The sequence below is a fragment of the Anguilla rostrata genome, chromosome 7, assembly GCF_018555375.3.
Source record: "Anguilla rostrata isolate EN2019 chromosome 7, ASM1855537v3, whole genome shotgun sequence".
NCBI lineage: Eukaryota > Metazoa > Chordata > Actinopteri > Anguilliformes > Anguillidae > Anguilla > Anguilla rostrata.
In genome coordinates, this window is record NC_057939.1 from 11,318,448 (window position 1) to 11,338,475 (window position 20,028).

Consider the following 20,028-nt stretch of genomic DNA (forward strand, 5'->3'; position numbering starts at 1 on the left):
AGCTAAGTGAACTTAAGCTACACCCTAACTCTGATAGTGGCCTTTATTAAATGAGCTGGATGAGTGTGCAGGGACTGGTGTGACCCTTGCACTGTGGTAAGTGATTTCCCTTCCGAAGAATGTCTTCAAAAACCATTTGAAGCATGAAGCCACAGACCTCTGAACAAGCATGTGGCCCTCCTCACAGGTTAGGCGCGCATAAAGGACATGACTTGGCCCACACAAATGAATGACAACAAAAAATCATAGTTAATATGGTGCATTTTCCGTTTGGTTGGCTCTAGTTATTCAAGTGAACCATTATCCCGACAACACGCCACTGTACGGATTTTATGCAAATTGGACAACCCGTGTATCATCAGGAATTTGTGCCCGACTAATCAGAACACCTGTGGCACCATCTGTCCCAAAAATTATGACGCACTGAAATGGGGGGACTATTTTATTTATTTTTTTTAAGTACTGTAATTTGTACATGGTGAAACCAAAACGTATAAAAATACTCTTAAATAAAAGCTGTGAATGTGCACATTACCCGTCAGAGAAACTCAAACTAGAACTCATAAATCTGAAAAGTTCCAAATCTGCACGCATGAAAAGAGTCAGAAACTATCGTCAAATTACCAGAACTTTCTTCAAAGCCTGTCATTTCGAGGAGGGAATGCGAACTTAATTGCAACAAGTCTGTTATTCAAACTTGAAACGTTATTCAGTGGTAGGAAGCTAAGCTGTATCGGACACGGGCTGAGCGTTTCATTAGTCGGTAAGGCTAAACAAGATAATGACATCAATAACGTTACAGTAGGTAGTGATCCATGCTTTGTCGGAAAACAACAGGGCACTGTTACACATATCGCAAATATAACAAACTAGCCAAGCTAACTTAGTCAGAACTAAATTTAAACACTACAAAACATCCGCGACAGTCAGCTTGGACTACTCTTGTCCATACAGGGGCACATGTGAACCAACATTTAATCATGTCAGAAAAATCAACTATCGAGCAAGCTAGCAACTTACAATACAGTCATGAGTTGCAATTAAGCTATGAGAGTAGTGTGACACTATGATAACAACCGCAACAACAAGGAGTTAGCTAATTTAGCTAGTCAGTTAGTTGGCTACCTTGTTTGAATTCTACGGGCTATCGACAGATTGTTATCGGTAGCAATAGCTTACTGCCTAGCGCATTACCGTTAAATTAATATCTTTCTGCGTTCTAACAAGTGCAATGTTAGTTAACTAACCAGTCACCTCAACTTAAATAACTCACCTGTGGTTCCCTCGCTGGGTTTGAACTGCCAGGTTAAAGGTTATTATCGTACTGCGCATGCGTACGTGAGCACATGCGAAGTTTTCGTATCTGATCTGTTGTTTACTAAAGTTTGTCTGAGTTTGCTAAATTCGCCAGTCTACATATAATAAAACCACACAACACCTAAAATGAAAGCTAGCCAATATGTGGCGATTCTACACAAGACCGATCCTAAAAAGCAAGGAACTTTTTCTGCCTCTGTGAAATAGTTTTACTTTACTTGTGACGAATGTCATGGACCAGCTTTTTCAGTAGCTGGACGTGCGAGTCTGTGGTAAGTCTCACCAGTGTGCATTCGGTGTATCTGAATGGTTTTGCCTACTGTTTGTGCTTTATAAGATGGGGGTTGGTTGTGTGCGATTAGACGCCTTAGAGCTGCTACAGCTGCTCAAATCACTTGTAATTCAAAAATAAGCAACAGACAAGAAAAAGACATGGTTTGTATACTGAATTAATATAGATATGTATTAATTTATTATATTAAATATTTTCTTTTCACGATCAAGTCAGTATAATTGTCCTTTGTGCCTTAGAATAGAAGAATACCAAAAATGTTAAATATTGCGAAGTGAGCGTCCCTTAAATTCCATAATATATGGACAATCAGCAGTTCATCATGTTACTTTAAATTACATATTTCAAAAGAATGTGAAGTCATTCATTTTTCACACAATATAGCTTTTTTTCATTTGAATGGATAGAGATTCTGGCTGAAAGGAAAGATCGTGGTTCATTATCCACAGGATCAGGACCTCATCCTGTGTCTGAAGGACACTAACAGAGTGAAAGACATTTTATACTGTACTTTTCAGAACCCCGGTGATATTCTGTATTCATTCAGCATGTACTTTGGCCACCCCGTCCCTCACTGCCTGTCTGTCAGTTGACAGTGGATTTTCCCGATGCTTTGCAATCTGCCTGAAGAGATATAACATCCCAGGTTTCACTGAATTGGAATAGCAAAACCAAGCTTGACACGGCCCTCTCCCCTCCCCATCCCTGTCAGCAATAATCTGTACACATAAAAACAGGAAAATCTGTCCTTTGTGCTGCTCCATACTGTTAAGGAATCAAATCTCATCTGAGGCTGAGCACATCTGAAATATGTATTCTATGGTGAGCAGGTTTGCGAAGAAGGAGGGCGACCGATAGCATTGAATTTTCAGGTTCAAAAACCGTAAAAGGGCCACAGCCATTGTGTGCTCAAAATCTTACTGAGCAACTTACATTTTCAGTTACATGAATGGGTAATATTTATGGTGCAAAAGTTGTCCTGGGTAAGGCGTTTTGCTTAGTAAGACAAAAACTAGGAGTGAAAAACACTGAAGAACTGTTTTGCTGGCTGCATTGCGAGAACTGTTGCCAAAGTGCAAGTTGGACCTTTGTAAGAGCAGTGACATGAACTGTAATATTTTTGGATATTATGTGTATATGCAATAGGCTCGACTAAGAATCTGTGTTTTGACATTGCGGCACCACAGAATTTTATGTATGATCGTACTGACCATGTGCTTTCTACATTCAGTTACTGCAGTTCTAAATGCTCAGTGGTGCAGATAGAATCGTTTAGCGTTGATGATGAATGTGAAATATCCTGGCTATATACATTTAAGTAATGTGTATTATTAACGTGAAGGAAAGCTTAGGAACCACGAGTCTCAGTTTCTGGCAGTCTCATGAATCAAACATGTTGGAAGCAGACAGATTGACATTTAAGTGGTTTATGTGGAGCAGCAACAGGCTGAAGCCTGTCAGTGCGGGTTAGACTTCACTTCCTCCCACTCCCGCACAGCAACACTGCTGCAGTCTACAGCGAGTTACTGCAACAAAGTGTTGTTGTGACCTTCCCATGTCATTTTCCACTGAACCGTTTGATTGCACTGCTATACATGCAATAATACATTTCTAACATTTTTAAGCCTCTGACAAGAAGCGACTTTGCAGTCGCCTCCATTCATTTCAATGGGAGCCCAGTCCGCAAGGCATGCTGGGATAGCTGGTGATTCAAGGCAAGTGGGCGCAGCTACTGGGAAGATGAGGAATGTGGTGCGATAACCAATCAGATTAAAGGTCCAACGGGTAAACCAGTGGTAACCAACCATATTCCTGGTGATTCCTACCGTTCTGGAAGGTTTTTCACTCCAACCCTAACAAAGCACACCTCACTCAATAGCTAGAGATCTTGTTGAGCTGCTAAGTAGTTGAGCAAGGTATTGCTGAAGCAATTCATATTAACTACCTTGTTCAAGGATGCAACAGCAATGTCCTACCTGCGAACTGACACTACAATCTTGGAGGTGTAAACCTAGTTTTCTAAGCATCGTGCTGCACTGCCATATATAAAATAATGATTAAGTTTTCAAATCATCCCACCTCTCATACAGGAGGAAATTAAGTCATATTTTTAAAGAGAAATTAATACCAGTATCTACAGACTATCCTTGCTGCACAGTGGACCACAGGGTTCTTACACCATGCCGTTGTAAATTATCTTAAAATGGAGTAATTATCTATCATCCAGAGTGTTTAGAAGCAACTATGAAGTGTCATCATTTGATTAACTATCACTTTTAAAGTATTACTATCCAACACCTACTGTGTTGGGAGCCCAACAGTGTGAGGGTGTTAATTTGTCAACACTTTTACTCTGGTGGTAATTCCTGTATATACCAGCCTTAAATATTAGGGTTTTTTATTTTATTTTATTTTTTACCAAATTTAACTTCAGTGAAAATTGAAGTCCTATGTATTTATCTTTACTCAGTGAGAATCATTCAGTTAGGGCTGGAATCTTCGTATTCTTTGGATCTTGTTTTGCAAAGGGCCCTAAATATAACAAAATGTTACTTGTCCAACTGATTTCATGAGTCATGTGTCATGAACTGATGCTGTCTGATCCCAAGTTATGGTTCCAGCAGAATTCCTTGTGCTTAATTCTGCTAAATGTGTGTCACCATCTTGTCTTCTGGAGTTGAGCGGGATGATTTCAGGTTTGAGGTCGCAGTATGATGATTTGTGTATGTAAATTAAGACATACAGAAAGCTACACTTGTCTTGACAAGTAGGCTACATATTTGGCCATTATGTGCAATGCTTTAACTTGAGGAACCATGCCTATGTGCGTCTGGTAAAGATTATATTTCTTCTGTTCACTGTCATGGAATTATCTATTATGGCCTGGTGGTTAGGTTCAGGTTTCTCTCAGAGTTATGGTTAACTCCCAGACCTCCTGTACAAATCTTCCTCTGTGGTCTTGCAGGAGGTTTGGCCACAGTGGTGCTGAAATTCTGTTTGCCTCGATCTATCTGGAAAACTTGCCTGAAAAAAGGAGGCATTAAAAGAGCTCGGTTCCTATAAAATATTAACAGTACATTTTAGGTTTAACACCGCCTCCCATTAAAGAATTATGAGGTTCACCAACGAGCCGTCTTCCCACAGCACATAAGCGGAGAGTGCAAGGAAAGAAAGCTGGCCACCCATGCAGTCTTTTGTTAATTTTTTTTTTTTTGACCGGATGCTAAAAACTCAAACTCCCACTGAGCCTCAACAGAGGAAACACCACTGGGCAAAAATGTTCAGTTTTTTTGCTTTTCTGGGAATAGCGGTGCTGCTATTTATTACCTCATGGAGGCTCCGTCTCGCTTTCATCTGTGAATATGGTTGCATGGAGACTCCCAATAAGATCAAGGTGCCCGAAACCTTCCCTCCACTTGCTATGCATTAGTTTTCTCCACACTTCCAGCGCTTATCAGATCTCAGATCTCACCTAAACACACTGTGCAGGGAAATAGAGGTTTTTTTATTTTCCAACAGGAGGTTTTGGTTGATTTTCCTGAATTCAGCACAGGCTCACAGACTTCACACTGAGAGAAGAAGGTCTGTGAAAGTAAAATTTTAAATTTGCCTGCGGGTTCTTTTGAGGCTTTCTGTATTTCCGTGTACTTTTATATTTCTGTCAGCAGAAAACGTTATCTCGTTCATTGCATTCATTATTTTAAGTTCAATACTATGTTAGAGATTTACACTATGCTCAGACTTAATCGGTGCGTTGACCAAAAGTTTAACATTAACAGAAAAAATGGATGGTACTGATGAAGGACATAGGCCAAAAACATTTTGTCTGTTTGTCTGCTGATATGATCATTTCGTCAAGAAAACATCTACCAAGTGTGAACCTTTTTTCTCGTTAATTTCAATACTATGCTGTAGTTATGACAGATGTCAAAATGATATGAAATATTTATGATAAGGCTGAATGGCAAGTGAAGCTCTGTATGTGGAAAATGTGCATTATGTGCCAGCCTGACAGCAGAAGATCCTCTCTGTTTAGGCCTGATCTCATATGAATATTTAATTGTGTCACAAAGCATCCTTTTTAAACTGTCGTTGAAAAGTGGATGGTGGCAGGTTTATATTCAGAATAGTTTCAGACGGCACGAAGACGTCTTTCGTCTGGCATCCAGACCCACGGTGCCTTTCAGCACAGATACAGCGGAATACCGGGCAGATCAATAATTCAGCACGCGAGATCACATTCTTCTAACAGCTAATTCTGCGGTGTCACACACACGGCAAAAAGTGCATTATGATTTGAATGAATGTGGTGCGATATGGATGTGCGTGTGTGTATGCATGTGCATGCGTGTGTGCGTGCGTGCGTGCGTGCGGTGTGTTCATGTGTGTTTGTGTGTGAGTGTGTGTGTATATGTGTGCGTGTGTATGTGAGTAGGAGTGCCTGAGTAGATTAGTAAGGACCGCATAGCTCATGATTCTGCAGAGACACTGTTGTTGTTATGGCGGAGGCCAGTCTCTCCTGGTCTGTCGGGTGAAAAGGCCCCATATACTGTCAAAAGTTTGTCCTCCAGCATCAGAGCGCCAGCACACAAGCAGGGATTACAGCTGCATTCAGTCCACGTCCAGCTGTGCTCTCTTGGTTATGTCTTGTGCTCTCATTTCTATCATTGAGCTATCATCACAAGACACTCGGGGGCAAAACGAGAGCAAATAAGCCAGTCCTCGAATCACCAATGGAGTAAAGACATCATCATCATTCATTTGTTTGTTTGCTCTGTCATTAATATCACCATACAGTGCAGGCACACACACACACAAACACACACGGAGGTTGCTCGAGACAACTGCTGGTTCTATTTATAAAAGTGTGTTATCTTCACAACTGATTTTTGTCTGGTTTAATTAAAAAATCACATTAATGAAGTCCCTTATAGGAGCCCCCGATTATTTACTGTTGGTCCTTGTCTGCTCATTCCTGTATAAGAACGATGTTCATTATTCGATACTAATGAGTTTCAGGGTGGCGTTCCTTTTTATCCGTCAGTAATTTGCAGCACACAAAACCAGGAGAGACATGGAAGGGAGGGGGGAAAGGGGGGGGGGGGGTGGTTCTCTGCTGCGGTGTGATCCCTGCGGTTTTCCTTCCTTCTGAGCCTGCTAGGTGTTTAAGCGCCGAATTCTGCTCGAAAAGTGCAGCTGCCATCTCGCGTTCCTGTGGATATTCGCGGAAAGAAAAAAAAAACCCGATTAGCATGTTTCAGGTTGGTGGGGGGGCAGCGCAGCGTGGTGATTGGGGGACCTGGGGTCGATGCGGAAAAGGTGTTGCTGCTGTAATCCTGAGCAAGGCACTTAAGCGCAAATTGCTTCAATGAAAATCCAGCTGTAAAAAAAAAAAAAAAAGAATAATTAGACAAAAAAAAGAATGCAAGCAATGGAAGTTTCCTGATTAAGTCTGCCCGCTGAACAATTAAAGCAAACTGAATATGTACGCCAAGTGGATTGAGAGTCTCGGGGAAATGCACGATGGTTATTCATTTGCATAAATTTTGTTTCTTCTGCAGTATTTAAAAAATACATCTTATAAATACAGGTACAATTTTTTCGGTGCTTTGAATCTACGCACCACTGCGAAACCTCTAGGCTACTGTATGACATGGATATGACTGGATATATGGACAGAAGCACTGGCAAAGTTGTCTGACTGCATATTAACAGCAACCCGAGCGGCGCCTCCTGCTGAAAACGCGGAGATGTGCGCCCTGCAGCCGACACGCTCGGCGCCGGGGCAGGGAGCCCAGGGACGGTTTATTCCTGCCACGGACTGTTCCGGAGGTCCTCCATCATCTCCGCCTGAGATCCCGCTGAGCGGGGAGCGTGAGGACGACACCATCGGGGGGCGGGGGGGGAGGCTTAGCGGTGAATTATCCCATCCATTTCGGAGCCCCTTTGCTGTGGGTAGGGGGTTGGGGCCATCGGCGGGGAGCGCTATACGCATTACCCCCGCTCTCCGGGTTCCATATGTTATCCTGTCGGCGCCGCCGCCGCCCTGCTTAATCACGCTCCTGGCTTTGAATTCGTTTAGGGAGCGGCCTGAACAGGGATCCCACCCCCTCACCTGCATAGCAGCAGGCACCGGGCCGGCGTCCGCGCTCCGTGTGTACGGCTGCGAGCCGCAGAGAGCAGCCGTCCTTCTATTTTACATTCCATTAAGAGGGAGGAAAGGATGGCGCTCGCTCCCTACCTTGGTGATGAGAATCTCACACGTCGTTATTGCGTCGCTACGTAGACTCACACAATCAGCTTTGGGTTTGATAACCTGATGGGAGCTCCGCTTGTGCCCAAAGAAGAGATGGGCAGAGGGGGGGGGGGGGTAGAGGGGTGGAGAGGCTGGAACTCTTACCTGTATTAAATCTGATCATTTTGGGAGGAACTTGGTTTACAGAGGGTTGTATGAGAACCAGTGCGTTAAACATTACTCGCAAACGGCCTGAATGGAAGCAAAAATTACAGACTGGAGGGTGGGAGAAAATTTATGGGATGGGGGGTGAGGGGGTGCCCCCAAAAAGCACAACAATTTAATATTTTCCCCTCATCTCTGTGATATACTGTGTAGGATAATCACAAATTGATTTCTCTTAAAACAATATCTGTAAATTCCCAGAGCATTTAGTTGAATCTACAATTCACAATGAGAGTGTTTGTTTTCAGTTTTTTTCTTATTTTTTCCCCCCAAGTGTGGAAAAAGCACTCGTCATATTTAACAGAAATAAAATGCTGGGAAACTGGGTCACTGAAGAAGGGGCAATTACTGGGTGCTGGTGATATTCTCAACCTGAAGTCTACCCTCACGGTACCTTCTGTTACCCGGTAAATCCTGAGATGAATAATTGGGCTCCTGAATGTATATGTCCCTCAAGATAAAAGCAGCTGGCAGATCTGACAGGAAGCGAGGCAGACCTTTGCGCTTCTAAAGATCCATGACTTCATCACACAGTAACGATGCCATTATTCCCAGAGACACAGCCAGGGCAAATTGTCAACAGCATACAATACAAAATGATATCCCTTAACCCTTTCCCTCAGCCTGCATTTATCCTGTAAGACTTTAGTGCTTCACGGGCTGAAATGGCCACTGCTGTCTGTCCGGCGGCAGGTGGTGTGCTCTGTTATTTTATCCAGTGATATTGCTCTCCTTAGAAAATATGTGTGCAGAAGACAAATGTCGAATGTGTAAGTCTAAGTCTCTGGATGGCAGGCGGTTTGAACTGCGAGGGCTCCAGTGGCATACATCATCACGTCCAAAAATGTGAGGTCAGGACCCTCTGGTGGGTAGTGAGAGGGGGCTGAGGTGGACCCTGGGACTCGCCCGAATGTAGCGGATGGCATATTATACACTCTCCAGAGAGGTTCACATCAGACAGATTTAAAAACTGAACTGAAGTTGCAGTCAGTGCCTTAGTTAAAGTATACATGCAGGGGCTTTAAATGTGTAAAATAAATTCCATATTTTCACACACCACAAAAGATTGGCTCTACATCTGGCCACCTAATCATCCCCTATATCTTCCTGGCCACACACTCCTTTGAGGCCCATCTACTTTGATTCCCCAGGGCATCACCGCAAAAGACAACTCATTTCTTAGTTGACTGACCTGGTTATTATAAAGGTTCATTATAAAATAATCATAAAAGACATATGTTGAAATATATTGGAATGGTGGATCAAAGAAAATATAACTGCCCATTAAATGGGTCATGGAATGGCCTTGGAAATTTTAGGAACTGCTGCAGTAGTACAGTCATGCAAAATTAATCCCTTAACATTCATGAGTTGAATAGAAAAAATTTAACTCGAAACTTTTGTAGGCCTACTTGTTATACAACTTTACTTTCTGGGAACACTCACACACACAATGTAATGCAGTTTTTGCAGGTTTGTACACCCTCTTGTGTCATTTTTTTATTCCGGGGATTTATATTGATAACATCAATATGTTTGCCTTCAGGAATATTTTAAAATACACAAAGAAGCATGTCTAAACATTATATTGTCATGTCAGAAGGTAACAATATGTCATATTTATTCACACAATGTTTATTTGGCTTTTTACATCACAGAATTTAATTACATTTAATTAATGAAAATAAAGTAAATGGATGAATCCGATAATCAAGGTTTTTTCTCCTGAACATAAAGCACACTCTTATGAAGTAAAATGCAATATTTCACATGAAATACAACTGAGAAATACATCCAATTATACAGCCAAGAACAACTAAAACATTAAGATTTGTGAGAAATTATAATAGATTCTGTTGATTAAGAGTATTGAATTTCTGTCTTTTATCTTATAGCAATCCAAACTCAGTAATACAGCAGCGATTCCCCAGAAGACCATGATGCAGTAAATAAAAACCAACCAGCAGCTATTTAAATACCTATCATACTGTAGCTCTTGGCAGATGAGATATTTATAGATTCAATTTGCAATATTAACAAAATTATTTCAGATGCGTTTTCTATGGATGGTAATGATATTACAATATTTAACATATTTTGACAAAAAGTCATTACAATTAAACAATACAGATTTAGATCTGAAGAGATTAGCACATCCCTATTATTTAGCACAGAATATGATTACCGGTCAACTGAAGTGAGACTTATAACTATGTCTGTGTAAAGTGGATGGTTGCAAGACTTTTGAGAATCTAAAATCTTTTTAAAATTTTGAATTACGGGAAAATGTATCAGTTCTTAAATCTCTTAAATTACCATGAAAAACCTTTACAAAGATGCAGTAGCATGTAGAAACTTAAAGTATTGTCAGATAATCAACACCAGTGGATTAGCATCTCCAAACAGTGCATGGATGGAGGGTTTCTGATATTTGCATGAATTTGATTTTGTTTATACATGCTGGAAGGGATATTTAATTTGAGAGTCTTGCATTTTCCTGGCATGGCCTACTTTGAGAGGGAGTTTGAGACGTTCAGGCATATCTAATGTAACCCAACTTCTTCATTAGAATTTATGTGATGTGACATGAAGTACATTGAAGTAATGGGGCCATATTGCAATCATTTAAATGAGGGAATTGGATTTTTATTTAAGGATGGCTATGTGAATCTGTAAGTATAGCTTTGTATTGGTGTATGTATTGTTGCTGAGTAGTGTGCCTTGGGGCAAAATGATGAGCTGTATTTGGTTTTATTGGTCTTAAATTTGATCTTTTTTTTGTTATTTTGCATCTACTGTATCCTGCCTATTTGACAGCATTTAAAGTATGAGTGTTTAGAGCAGCAGAGAATCAATTTTCAAAAGCCTTTCTGCAATTCAGTTTGACAAATTTAAAAGATAATCCAGGATAAACTGTTTGTTGTGACCTAATTGTTTTTTGAAAGGTTTATTAATGTGATAGAAATACTGATTTACTAAGTCACAATCGTGGGGTATGGTATTATTATTATATACATGCCACTATAATCAGTACTTGCAATCAAATAAATATATGAAACACCCTAAATGGTTTGAAACAGCTGAAAGACTTGCTGTTTAAGAAGATGACAATAACAAATTGAAGCATCTTGCATGTGGCTCCCAGGCACCTGTACTTGTTGGATTTATGTCTTGGTGTAATTTCAGTTGTTTATTGTTATGAACTATTAAATCTTTCCTCCGTCCCTGACAACTAATCAATTCAGGCAGCAGACAGGCTTTGAAACTTATACAGTACAAAAATGTATTTCTTTCAGGGACGTAGACCTTCTGGTTTGTCCATGATAATTTACCACGCCATATTTAAAATCTTTCAGAGGTGAATGCCTGTCTACTGGAGCAGTATGCCAGGACTTTTCCCCCACGCCTGTAAATCTGAAAATGAATTTGATGTCACTCCCATCTCATATTCAATTTTTTTTTTAATGGTCTGGCATTAACGGCCATGCCCAGAGCATCTTGGAGTGTGTCTAAAGATAAATAAAACACACCTGCTGAGGATGACTATGATTAAATCACATGATTATTCTCCATGAAGGCACTTTTTGGCAGTGGAGTGAAGGGACAGGCCGCAGCAGTCCTGCACGTCCCTCTTCATTCCGTGACCCATTCATCACTGCCCTCCTCCCCCATTTTATACCGCAAAGCTCCTGGGAGATGCCGCTAAGTGCCCATCTCCATAGAGACAAAGGGGGGGGATGAAGAGGGGCAGGAGCAAAACTCACCTGACCACCCCCCTCCCCTGCCAAACACCTTTCCCTAAGTGAGACTCAGATGATAGGCTGAGTGAAGGTAAGCCAAATCCCTCCTGGCTGTTCTCATGAATCTTTCAGCGAGGCGCGTTTCCGCTGTCTTGTTCTGTTTTCGCCCAGGTGCTTTACAGAAGACTTCGTAGTTGTAGCATTTAGCGGGAAATTCTAGCGTCGGTTACTCGCACCTGCGAAGAGGCTAAAGTGGTGGTGCCATCCAACAACGTTGAGCTTTGCCAGTCTTATCCCCGGAGGGTCTGAAGTCTGGGCATTTCTTAAATCATTAATCTTGAACATATGTACATTTTGGAGAAGTAAGCACGGAATAATTTTTGATCTGTTCAACAGCAATTTATGCTGTAATGGTGGGCTTCTGCTCCTGAAATGGAGTGGGTGTAGAGTGTGTGCCCAAGGATCTAGTGTAAAATTAATAGGGATGTCTTTTCATGTTATGCCATTATGTCATTTTAATGCATTTTTTTTTCTTTCATCCAAACGGTAAACAATGGGTAATATTCTTGAATGTTTGGTGAAACAATTTAAATATTCACTTCTGAACATAGATAACAATAAACAAGATCAAAAACAATGCAAGTAGAAATACAAATTACTCATCTGAAAGGCATGCAGTCAGTCTAATGGCTATGTAATTAGTGGCATGGCAGTTTTTTGGAATTGAATTTGGTAGAATTGCATTCTGTTGCTAACAGTCTGAATATGTTTCAGTTTGAAAAGACTGGTAGTGTTTTAAAATGGGTTTTAGAGAGGTTATATTACATTTGCTTAGCAATTTAGCAGATGTTCTTATTCAGAGCAAAAAGTGGAGAAAACATCAGTGTTATTCTCAGGAGCACAGAAGTGTAATACTTCCAAGAATGCACAGAAGGCCCATTTATAATTAATGCGTGTACTAAACAAACAATTAGCGCTTTAGACAAAAAGTAAATATCACTGCACAACTAAACGCATCCTTACACAGCTGAACCTATAATACTTCTACAAAAAGAAAAAAGAAAGGCGATCACTGAAGAAGGTCTGGGCCATGGTGAAGAAGAGGCGGGTTTTCAGCCGATGTCTGAAGATGAATAGGGTTTCTGCTGTCCTGACTGCAATGGGAAGCTCATTCCACCGCCGGGGGGGGGGGGCAGAACAGATAAGAGACTGGGTAATGCTGGCTCAGTGGGTGGAGGGGAGGGGGGGTGGAGGGGCTGCCAGTATCAGGCACCCAGAATGTTGCAGAATGGAGAGGTCTGGCTGGTGTGTATGGTCTGATGATCTTGTGAAAGGCATTTAACAGGTTCACACCAGAGATAAATATTAAATCATGAGACTCTTAATTCACGAGTGTTTATCCCATGTCCTGAAGATTCAAAACCCAATTTCATAACACTGTGAACTGCTTTTTTGCCATGCATCAACCTCAGCTCAGTGGTGCTTGTCTCTGAGGGAACTTTTCATTAACTCAGTGCATGTGCATGGGCCGCTTAGTTATTTAGTCTATCTATTTAATGCCAGGAATTTAATTGAAATGAAGGAAACGAAAATTATGCACATTGCTTAGTGACATGTAAACACTGTATTTTGTTTTTGAGGGAAAAGTGACAGGTTGCTTCCGGATCACGTTTCCCCTTTACCAAGTAGCCAATCACAAAAGCAGTTCTGAGCCTAGAGCTCTGCAACTAGACAACTTTGTACCAAAATGATTATGCTAATTTGGCAGCTAGCTACCTGCAAAGATCTGAGTCAGGACAATCCCCCCAAAGAAACCAAAGAGACTCTGTAAGTATCAAAATAAGTGGGGGAAAAAACACTGTCTGGGCGGTTGATCTGTGCTTTGTAGAATGGTAATATGAAAGGCTTTCGTTAAGTCTGCAGAAAAGAGTTAAGTGTGTCCCATTGTGCAAGGGCATTCTGGTGGAAAACACTGCGTAATAAATCTTTAAGTAATCATAAAAATTTTAAAGTGAAAACTGGAAAAAATGAAAGCTTTCAACAGTAACATTGACACTGCTGACCTCTAAAGTTTACCACTGGGTTGCGCATCAGCAGTCATAGCATTCTGCCAAATGTGATGTAGAAAGAGTCATTGAATTGTAGGAAAAAAACCCTCAACAGTATTTACCACCTAGTGTCTTCCATCTTGTAAAGGTACAGCTAAGTCCTTCAATGCCTAAGCAAAGCATTTGATTCTATCTTGAAGATCTAGTCCTCTCTTCTGGCAGATTTATTTAATGTAGTTGCGCAGGGAACAACCTAGAAACACCCCTTACTTGATACATGTGTGCCCTGGATTCAGCTAACAGCCAATGCCCCCTTCAAAACCTGGAGGTTGAGGGATATCAATCCAAAGTAGATTGTTCTATTGCGTTAGTGGACAAAGTCCTTAGCTTTTTAAACTGGGAACCAAATAAGAGATATTTTTAATTCAGGCTACTATTATCTGAATTTTGAGTCTCTTTTTTCCAGTCAGGGTTCTCTTTAATGAACACCTGCTTGTATGCAGGCCCTCTGTGCAGGTTTAACCAATTCTAGATTGGCTGACTCCTTATTAAGCAGAAAAAGCAGCAGCAAGCACTACCTTCACTTTCAAAGTCTAGTTCTCTTGATATAGACAGGAGGGAGTCCACAAGAGGCTGGAGTTCTTGATAGGTGAGCTTATGTGCTGGGTCAGGTCCCAAAGTGTTATAGTGCAGCTGGGTGGAAAAAATAAGATGGCACTGAGCAGTAACAGTCTGTCTTGTTACTTGAACAGCTGCATCAACTTCAATACAGGTGTACTGTTGTTGGTAAAGGGGTTGAAAAGGGGTGGTGGTGGATTCCTGCAGGATGAGGAAGGCGATTATTGGGGGGGAGGGGAGGGGGAGGAGCACAGCATATGGCACCCCTGTTTTTGTGTAGCCCGGGACATCTGTACCTCCTTCTTCCGTTCCCATATGGATGGGTACTCATGCACACCAAACACACATACACAAGCATACGCACGCGCTTGTGAGGTTTGATGGAGTGACAGACTTCCTTCACGCCTCCAGGACACCCAGTAATTGGTTTATGCGGGAGAGGTCATTCTTTTATTACCCCCTGAATAATTCAGAAGGTGGTGGAAGAGACCCCAGTTGGGACTAATTCAGCCTTCTCTGGACCAAACAGTTCCTTCTCTTTCGTGTGTATATATGAGGACAACAGCCATGGAAGAAATAAGAAGCTTTCTGTGGTATGGGTTTGAAATTGATCTGACTACATCATAGAATTTTGGCAACAGTTGATTGAAGGGCACTGTGGGGTTATCTTTCGCCTGAACACTGTGGAAATAGCTGTAGCGTCACTGCTGTGTCTGTCTGCCCTGATCCAGCAGAGCAACAAGGGAATCGTTTAATAAAAAACAAAAAGAGAAAATGTGTCATGCTTTCATCCTTGGAAAAAATGGACAGCACCCCCCAAAAGTATTTTGGTGGGTATTGTTCAGTTTTTCAGTTTGTGCATATTTCCTGGGATTTGACACTCACGCTTTCTCATCATTTTGAGCACATTTTTTTGCCAGTAATTTTTACATTTTCATCTTTTCAGTTTTGTGAAAGCATGAAAGCATGTTGTTCTATAACTTCTGGCTGAAAAGGCACAAAAACTAAAAAGGGTCTAAATCCTTGGCTTGCATTGTTAGCGGTTACTATTTAAAGCAGTAGCATTGAGCCACATGACTGCCCATAGTCATTTCTACACTTTAAACGGCGAACATGCCATAAAAAATCCAAGACAAGACAAATCCGAACTGACAAAGAGTTAGTCAAAAAATGGGTCAAGTCTTAATATGAGGGCTCATTATCCCGAGGCATTCTCAGTATTGGGATTCTAACAGAAGAGAAGCATACAGAAGAGGATATTCAAACATTAATCCTTCTGCAGATTCTGACACTTGTCTGCAGAGTGCCAAAACGCATAACCATTTTTCAGAGAGAGGAAAGTGATGTGTTTGGAACGTATGTGACCGTGAGCCACATGTATAGTGGCCTAGTTTTGATGCAGAAGTCTGCAAAGCGGTAAATGTTTACGCCATATCTCCTGGCAGTAAAAGATATGGATGAAGAAAGAAGCACATCACTCCTATGGACTAACATCACCACGTGATGCTGAGGCCCTCCCCTACCCGGAATCACGAGGACGTTCCTACAGGTATACCCCCCCTTCCCCCTCCCCCCTCCCCCCTCCCCTTATTTCTCATACTGCACAAACGCATCAGCAGCATGTGTTGCTTTGGTCTGGTGTCTGTGGGCAGTAGGGAAAGAATGTCTCCCCGTACCAATTTACAAGCACAAAAAGGAACTGGATCATTCAGCTCTGGCTTTCAATCGAAAGTCTTACAAGCAGTGGCACAGTAGTCCCTTTCTAGTGATACTCCCCACGTTTATTTTCACTGTCCTGTTTTTCAATGACGTGCTCTGTGTTATGTTTTCTAATGTAAGGGGTTTTACCTTTTACCTTACCTACTGTAAAACATTGGAGGCTGGTAGGTTCGATATTCTTTTTAGCATCTCCATGAAACCGCAAGTGCACTCAAATGATTATAGAGGGGGGTGGGGGTGGGGGGGGGTTCTGAAAGTGATTATCTGTCACCTGGATCTTATTTTCTTCTCTTGTGTACTCGCATAGGGAATAGAAACCTGATTTGACACACCTGCCATGAAACAAAAAACATTCTTCGTTAGTAAATTCACCAGTATTCAGTTCTCCATTACCCACTTTCAGCAGTGTGACACATCTTCATCGCCCTGCCTGGTTCTGGGCTCTGTAGGGGCCCACACATCCAGGAAGAGCAGGGCACGTAGAGTCCAGAGAACTGCCCCAGGGTAAGAGAACCCCCCTGAGGCAAGAGCAGAATGTATAAATGGGCCTGTTGAAGCAGAGCAGTTGCAGAGAGGCTGGTAGCTCCCCCTCCCCCACCTCCTCTGTGAAGATAAAGAGGAGCGAGAAATTCCTGTATGCATCCCAGGGTTCCATCCTGATGATGAGTTTTTCCTTCCAGTGACGTGCAGTGAAAGGCTAGTTCCTTAGCAGTCCTCACTTTCTTTGCCCATCCCATAGGTAACAGCTTATAACATCAAAAGTCAGCCATATAAACAAATTTTACTGCTGCAAATTAACGTACAAACTTGTGAGACTATGCTGAGGGAGAAGGAAAACATAATCAAATGTCATCTTACTGCAAGAAATTGTTGGTAATACAGGATTTATTCCCATGTAAAACTGTTACAGATCTTGTTTTTTAATGACTACTATATTGCATCTGCGTGAATTCATTTTGCAGAAGCTCTTATCCGCAGTGACTCACAAAATAGTGCAGCAAAGCAACAGCAGTGGAGAAACAGTGTAATGTAGATAAATAACTTGTCTTGAACAATCAAAACAAATGTCATCACTTCTAACATTGCCAATAAGAAAAAAAAAATGTTACGTTCATTTGCCAAAGTGAAAGAGACGAAATCAAATCAACAACTAAAAACTGCCAATACATCAATCACGTAACATAGTGCACCAGTAATCGGGGCTGGCTGTAGCTCAATAAATTATTAGCAGTGCTGAGAAGGAGAACATTCTGGGTAAAGGGTTCCAATGAATAGCTGTGGGTGAGAACTTTGAATGCCCTGCATGATAAGTGCTTTGTAAATCATATTTATAAATCTTTAACCATGCTGGGAGGAGGAGGGGCTGTTTCACGATGTATTTGTAGAAAACGAAGATTAAATGGATTACACTACCAGTGGACAGTGGATATGTGCTTTGTATAACTGCCACACAAATGCTTTATTTTTGTAAAGTCTTCTACAGAAAAGAGTTCAGAATTGTTTTATTAATGCTTCGTCTGATAGTCTCAAGTGTCAGGATGTCCAGAATTACTGTTGGAACAGTAGGCTGTCTCAATGCGCTCTTCCTCTGTGTTAGACGCTTACAGTCAGTAACAATAAGCGCATCACTGTACGATTCTGAACAAACTCCAGTAGCTTGAGTCAATTTTGAGGAGCTGGAAAAAGTTTCTGGTCATGGTTACTGACATGAAAGACAATGGCATTGTTGGAATGTAGTGCAATATCACATGGGGGAAAAAATCGCTAGATAAATGCAGACGTTGTGAAATCTTTCCCATAGTCATTGTTTGGCTTGAAAATACCAATTTGATTTGTACTGAGGAAAAGCAATCAGTTTGGCACAAACTGCCCCAGAACTTTTGCACTCAACTGTATATTATTTTGTATTCATTGCCATTACTTGGTAAATACTATTTTATATAACTAAGCTTCAGTGGGCAAATGTAATATTTCAGACAGGTCGTTCATGTTTTGGTCTTAGGAAACAAATCTCTTGGTTTAGGGGCTGTACACAAAACTGAGTTGTTTGTATTCATGTGTTAGTTTTGCATGCTGAAGAAGTGCTTTGAAAGACCTGTCAGCAAAACTGTAAAAATACAAAAGTTGCAAGCGTGCATAAATACATAATATCTGCGAGGCACGCCGGACAGCTTGTATCTGGGGTGCCTGGTGCGGGTCTGCCAGTTTGATATACGGCCGCGTCCGCCAGGGCTTTCGCGGCTCGAGCGTGGCGGCGAGCGAGAGAGCCGCGCGTTTCCGTCGCCGAGCCGCCGCCGCGCAGCGAGGGAGAGGCAATGGCGCCGCTGCCGTGGCGACGCTGCCTTCCTCCGCCCCCGACAGCAGCGCCTCGTTAACGCGCCGCTCTTCTCCCCGATTTAGGGCGGCTCGGCCTTCCTGCGGTACGCGCCGCGCGACGTCGCTCGGCCGCGGTCCGGAGCGGCCTCGGGAGCGCCTCGGATGCTGCGAACGCAGAGCTGCGCGCTGCAGGAGAGGCCGCTCCGCCGTCTCCGTTCCGTTAACGGTAACGAGTATGCGAGCCCCCGCGACAGGAAACACCTTACCAGGCATGGCGTGGGTGCAGGAATGCTGTAGCTAAGCCTTCTCTACACAGCGCTCAGGGATGTAGCCTCTGGTCCGAGTAGACCGAAGGACCAAGGTCCGGGTAGACCAAAAAGGTTTGGACCAGTGGTTCCCCTAATTGGTGACAGTCACAGGACACTGCAGCAAAAACGAACCATTTGATAAATAAATGGTTAAAAGGTAAGGCTGCATTATTTTAACGCCTTCATGGGGAAAAAAATTATGAAGCAACTTAAGCACGTGTTCGGCAACGTTATTAGTAGCCTGTTGATTCATCTGAGTTTTTAATATGATCAGCTAAAAATGTACCTTTTTCTATATAATTGTTTGCAATATAGCACAATGAGTACAATGTGAACATTGTTTATCATTATTGCTCTAATATTATTAGCTCTCACATTCGGTCCATGTTCATTTTAGAATACCTCTTTTGAGGACTGCCTCTGTTTATGTTATTTGTTTGCAGTTTTTTTTATATGCCTGTCGCCACACATGACATTCCCAGACAGGAGCAATAAAGTTATTTTATATGTCAGCTACCAGAGGCAATGCTACCAGTTCCTTATACATATTTATCAGATATGCAGTGGAGTCATCTGTAATTGCTCCTTCAGTCCTTCTTGAATGACACTGGCCCACCTTTTGTCATTCTGGTGCGTGGCAATGTAACTGTGATGCCCGACAGTGAACGGGACAGGTATACTCATCATCTAGGAAGCACACAGCTATTTATTCTGTGGCTATGCTGGAGAAAGAAGGAGGTGGAGCCATCTTAAGAGAACCAGTGGTTCTGAAGTATGTATAAGAAGCATGCCTATTATGGACAGAAGTGAAACTCAGTCAAGGGAACCGAGCAAGCAGAACTTAACTCAATCAATAATTGACCAATAAAATAATTTCTGAAGCAAATACTCAATTGTTATTCGATTTAATGGCTCTAGCTATATGAATTGCCGCCCAGAGCATTGCAGAGAAGTGAAGTCCCATTATTGAAGATAAAGTAAATGAAATGTAAAAACCTCCTGGAAATAAGAGCAATGCCATTTTTTTGTATTCCTTTTGCGCAAGTAGATCTGAATAAGGGTGCTTGCTAAGAAATTATAATATAATATTAATGGTTGATGAACTCAGCTATTTTCAGAACTTTCTTTGTCCTGGTGGACAAACCGTTATGAAAGATCTGCCCTTGAGGGGACTAATAATTCAGCATTCCTACCTACCAAACAAAGGCAC

The 20,028-nt window shown here is 41.8% G+C and overlaps 1 protein-coding gene across 5 annotated transcripts in view; it reads right to left on the reverse strand.

The window, feature by feature from the left end:
* The window catches only part of pot1 (protection of telomeres 1 homolog), a 67,740-nt gene extending 66,174 nt beyond the window's left edge, over nucleotides 1–1,566 (reverse strand). For 4 of the 5 annotated variants that reach the window (XM_064342796.1, XM_064342795.1, XM_064342794.1 and 1 more), the window contains exon 1: nucleotides 1,536–1,566. In XM_064342796.1, coding sequence (XP_064198866.1) covers nucleotides 1,536–1,551 — 16 coding nt within the window. In that variant the 5' untranslated portion in view covers nucleotides 1,552–1,566. Of the gene's footprint in view, nucleotides 1–1,273; nucleotides 1,408–1,535 lie in introns of those variants that run through there. The other variant, XM_064342797.1, reaches the window with a different exon arrangement.
* Between the last annotated feature and the right edge of the window lie 18,462 nt (nucleotides 1,567–20,028).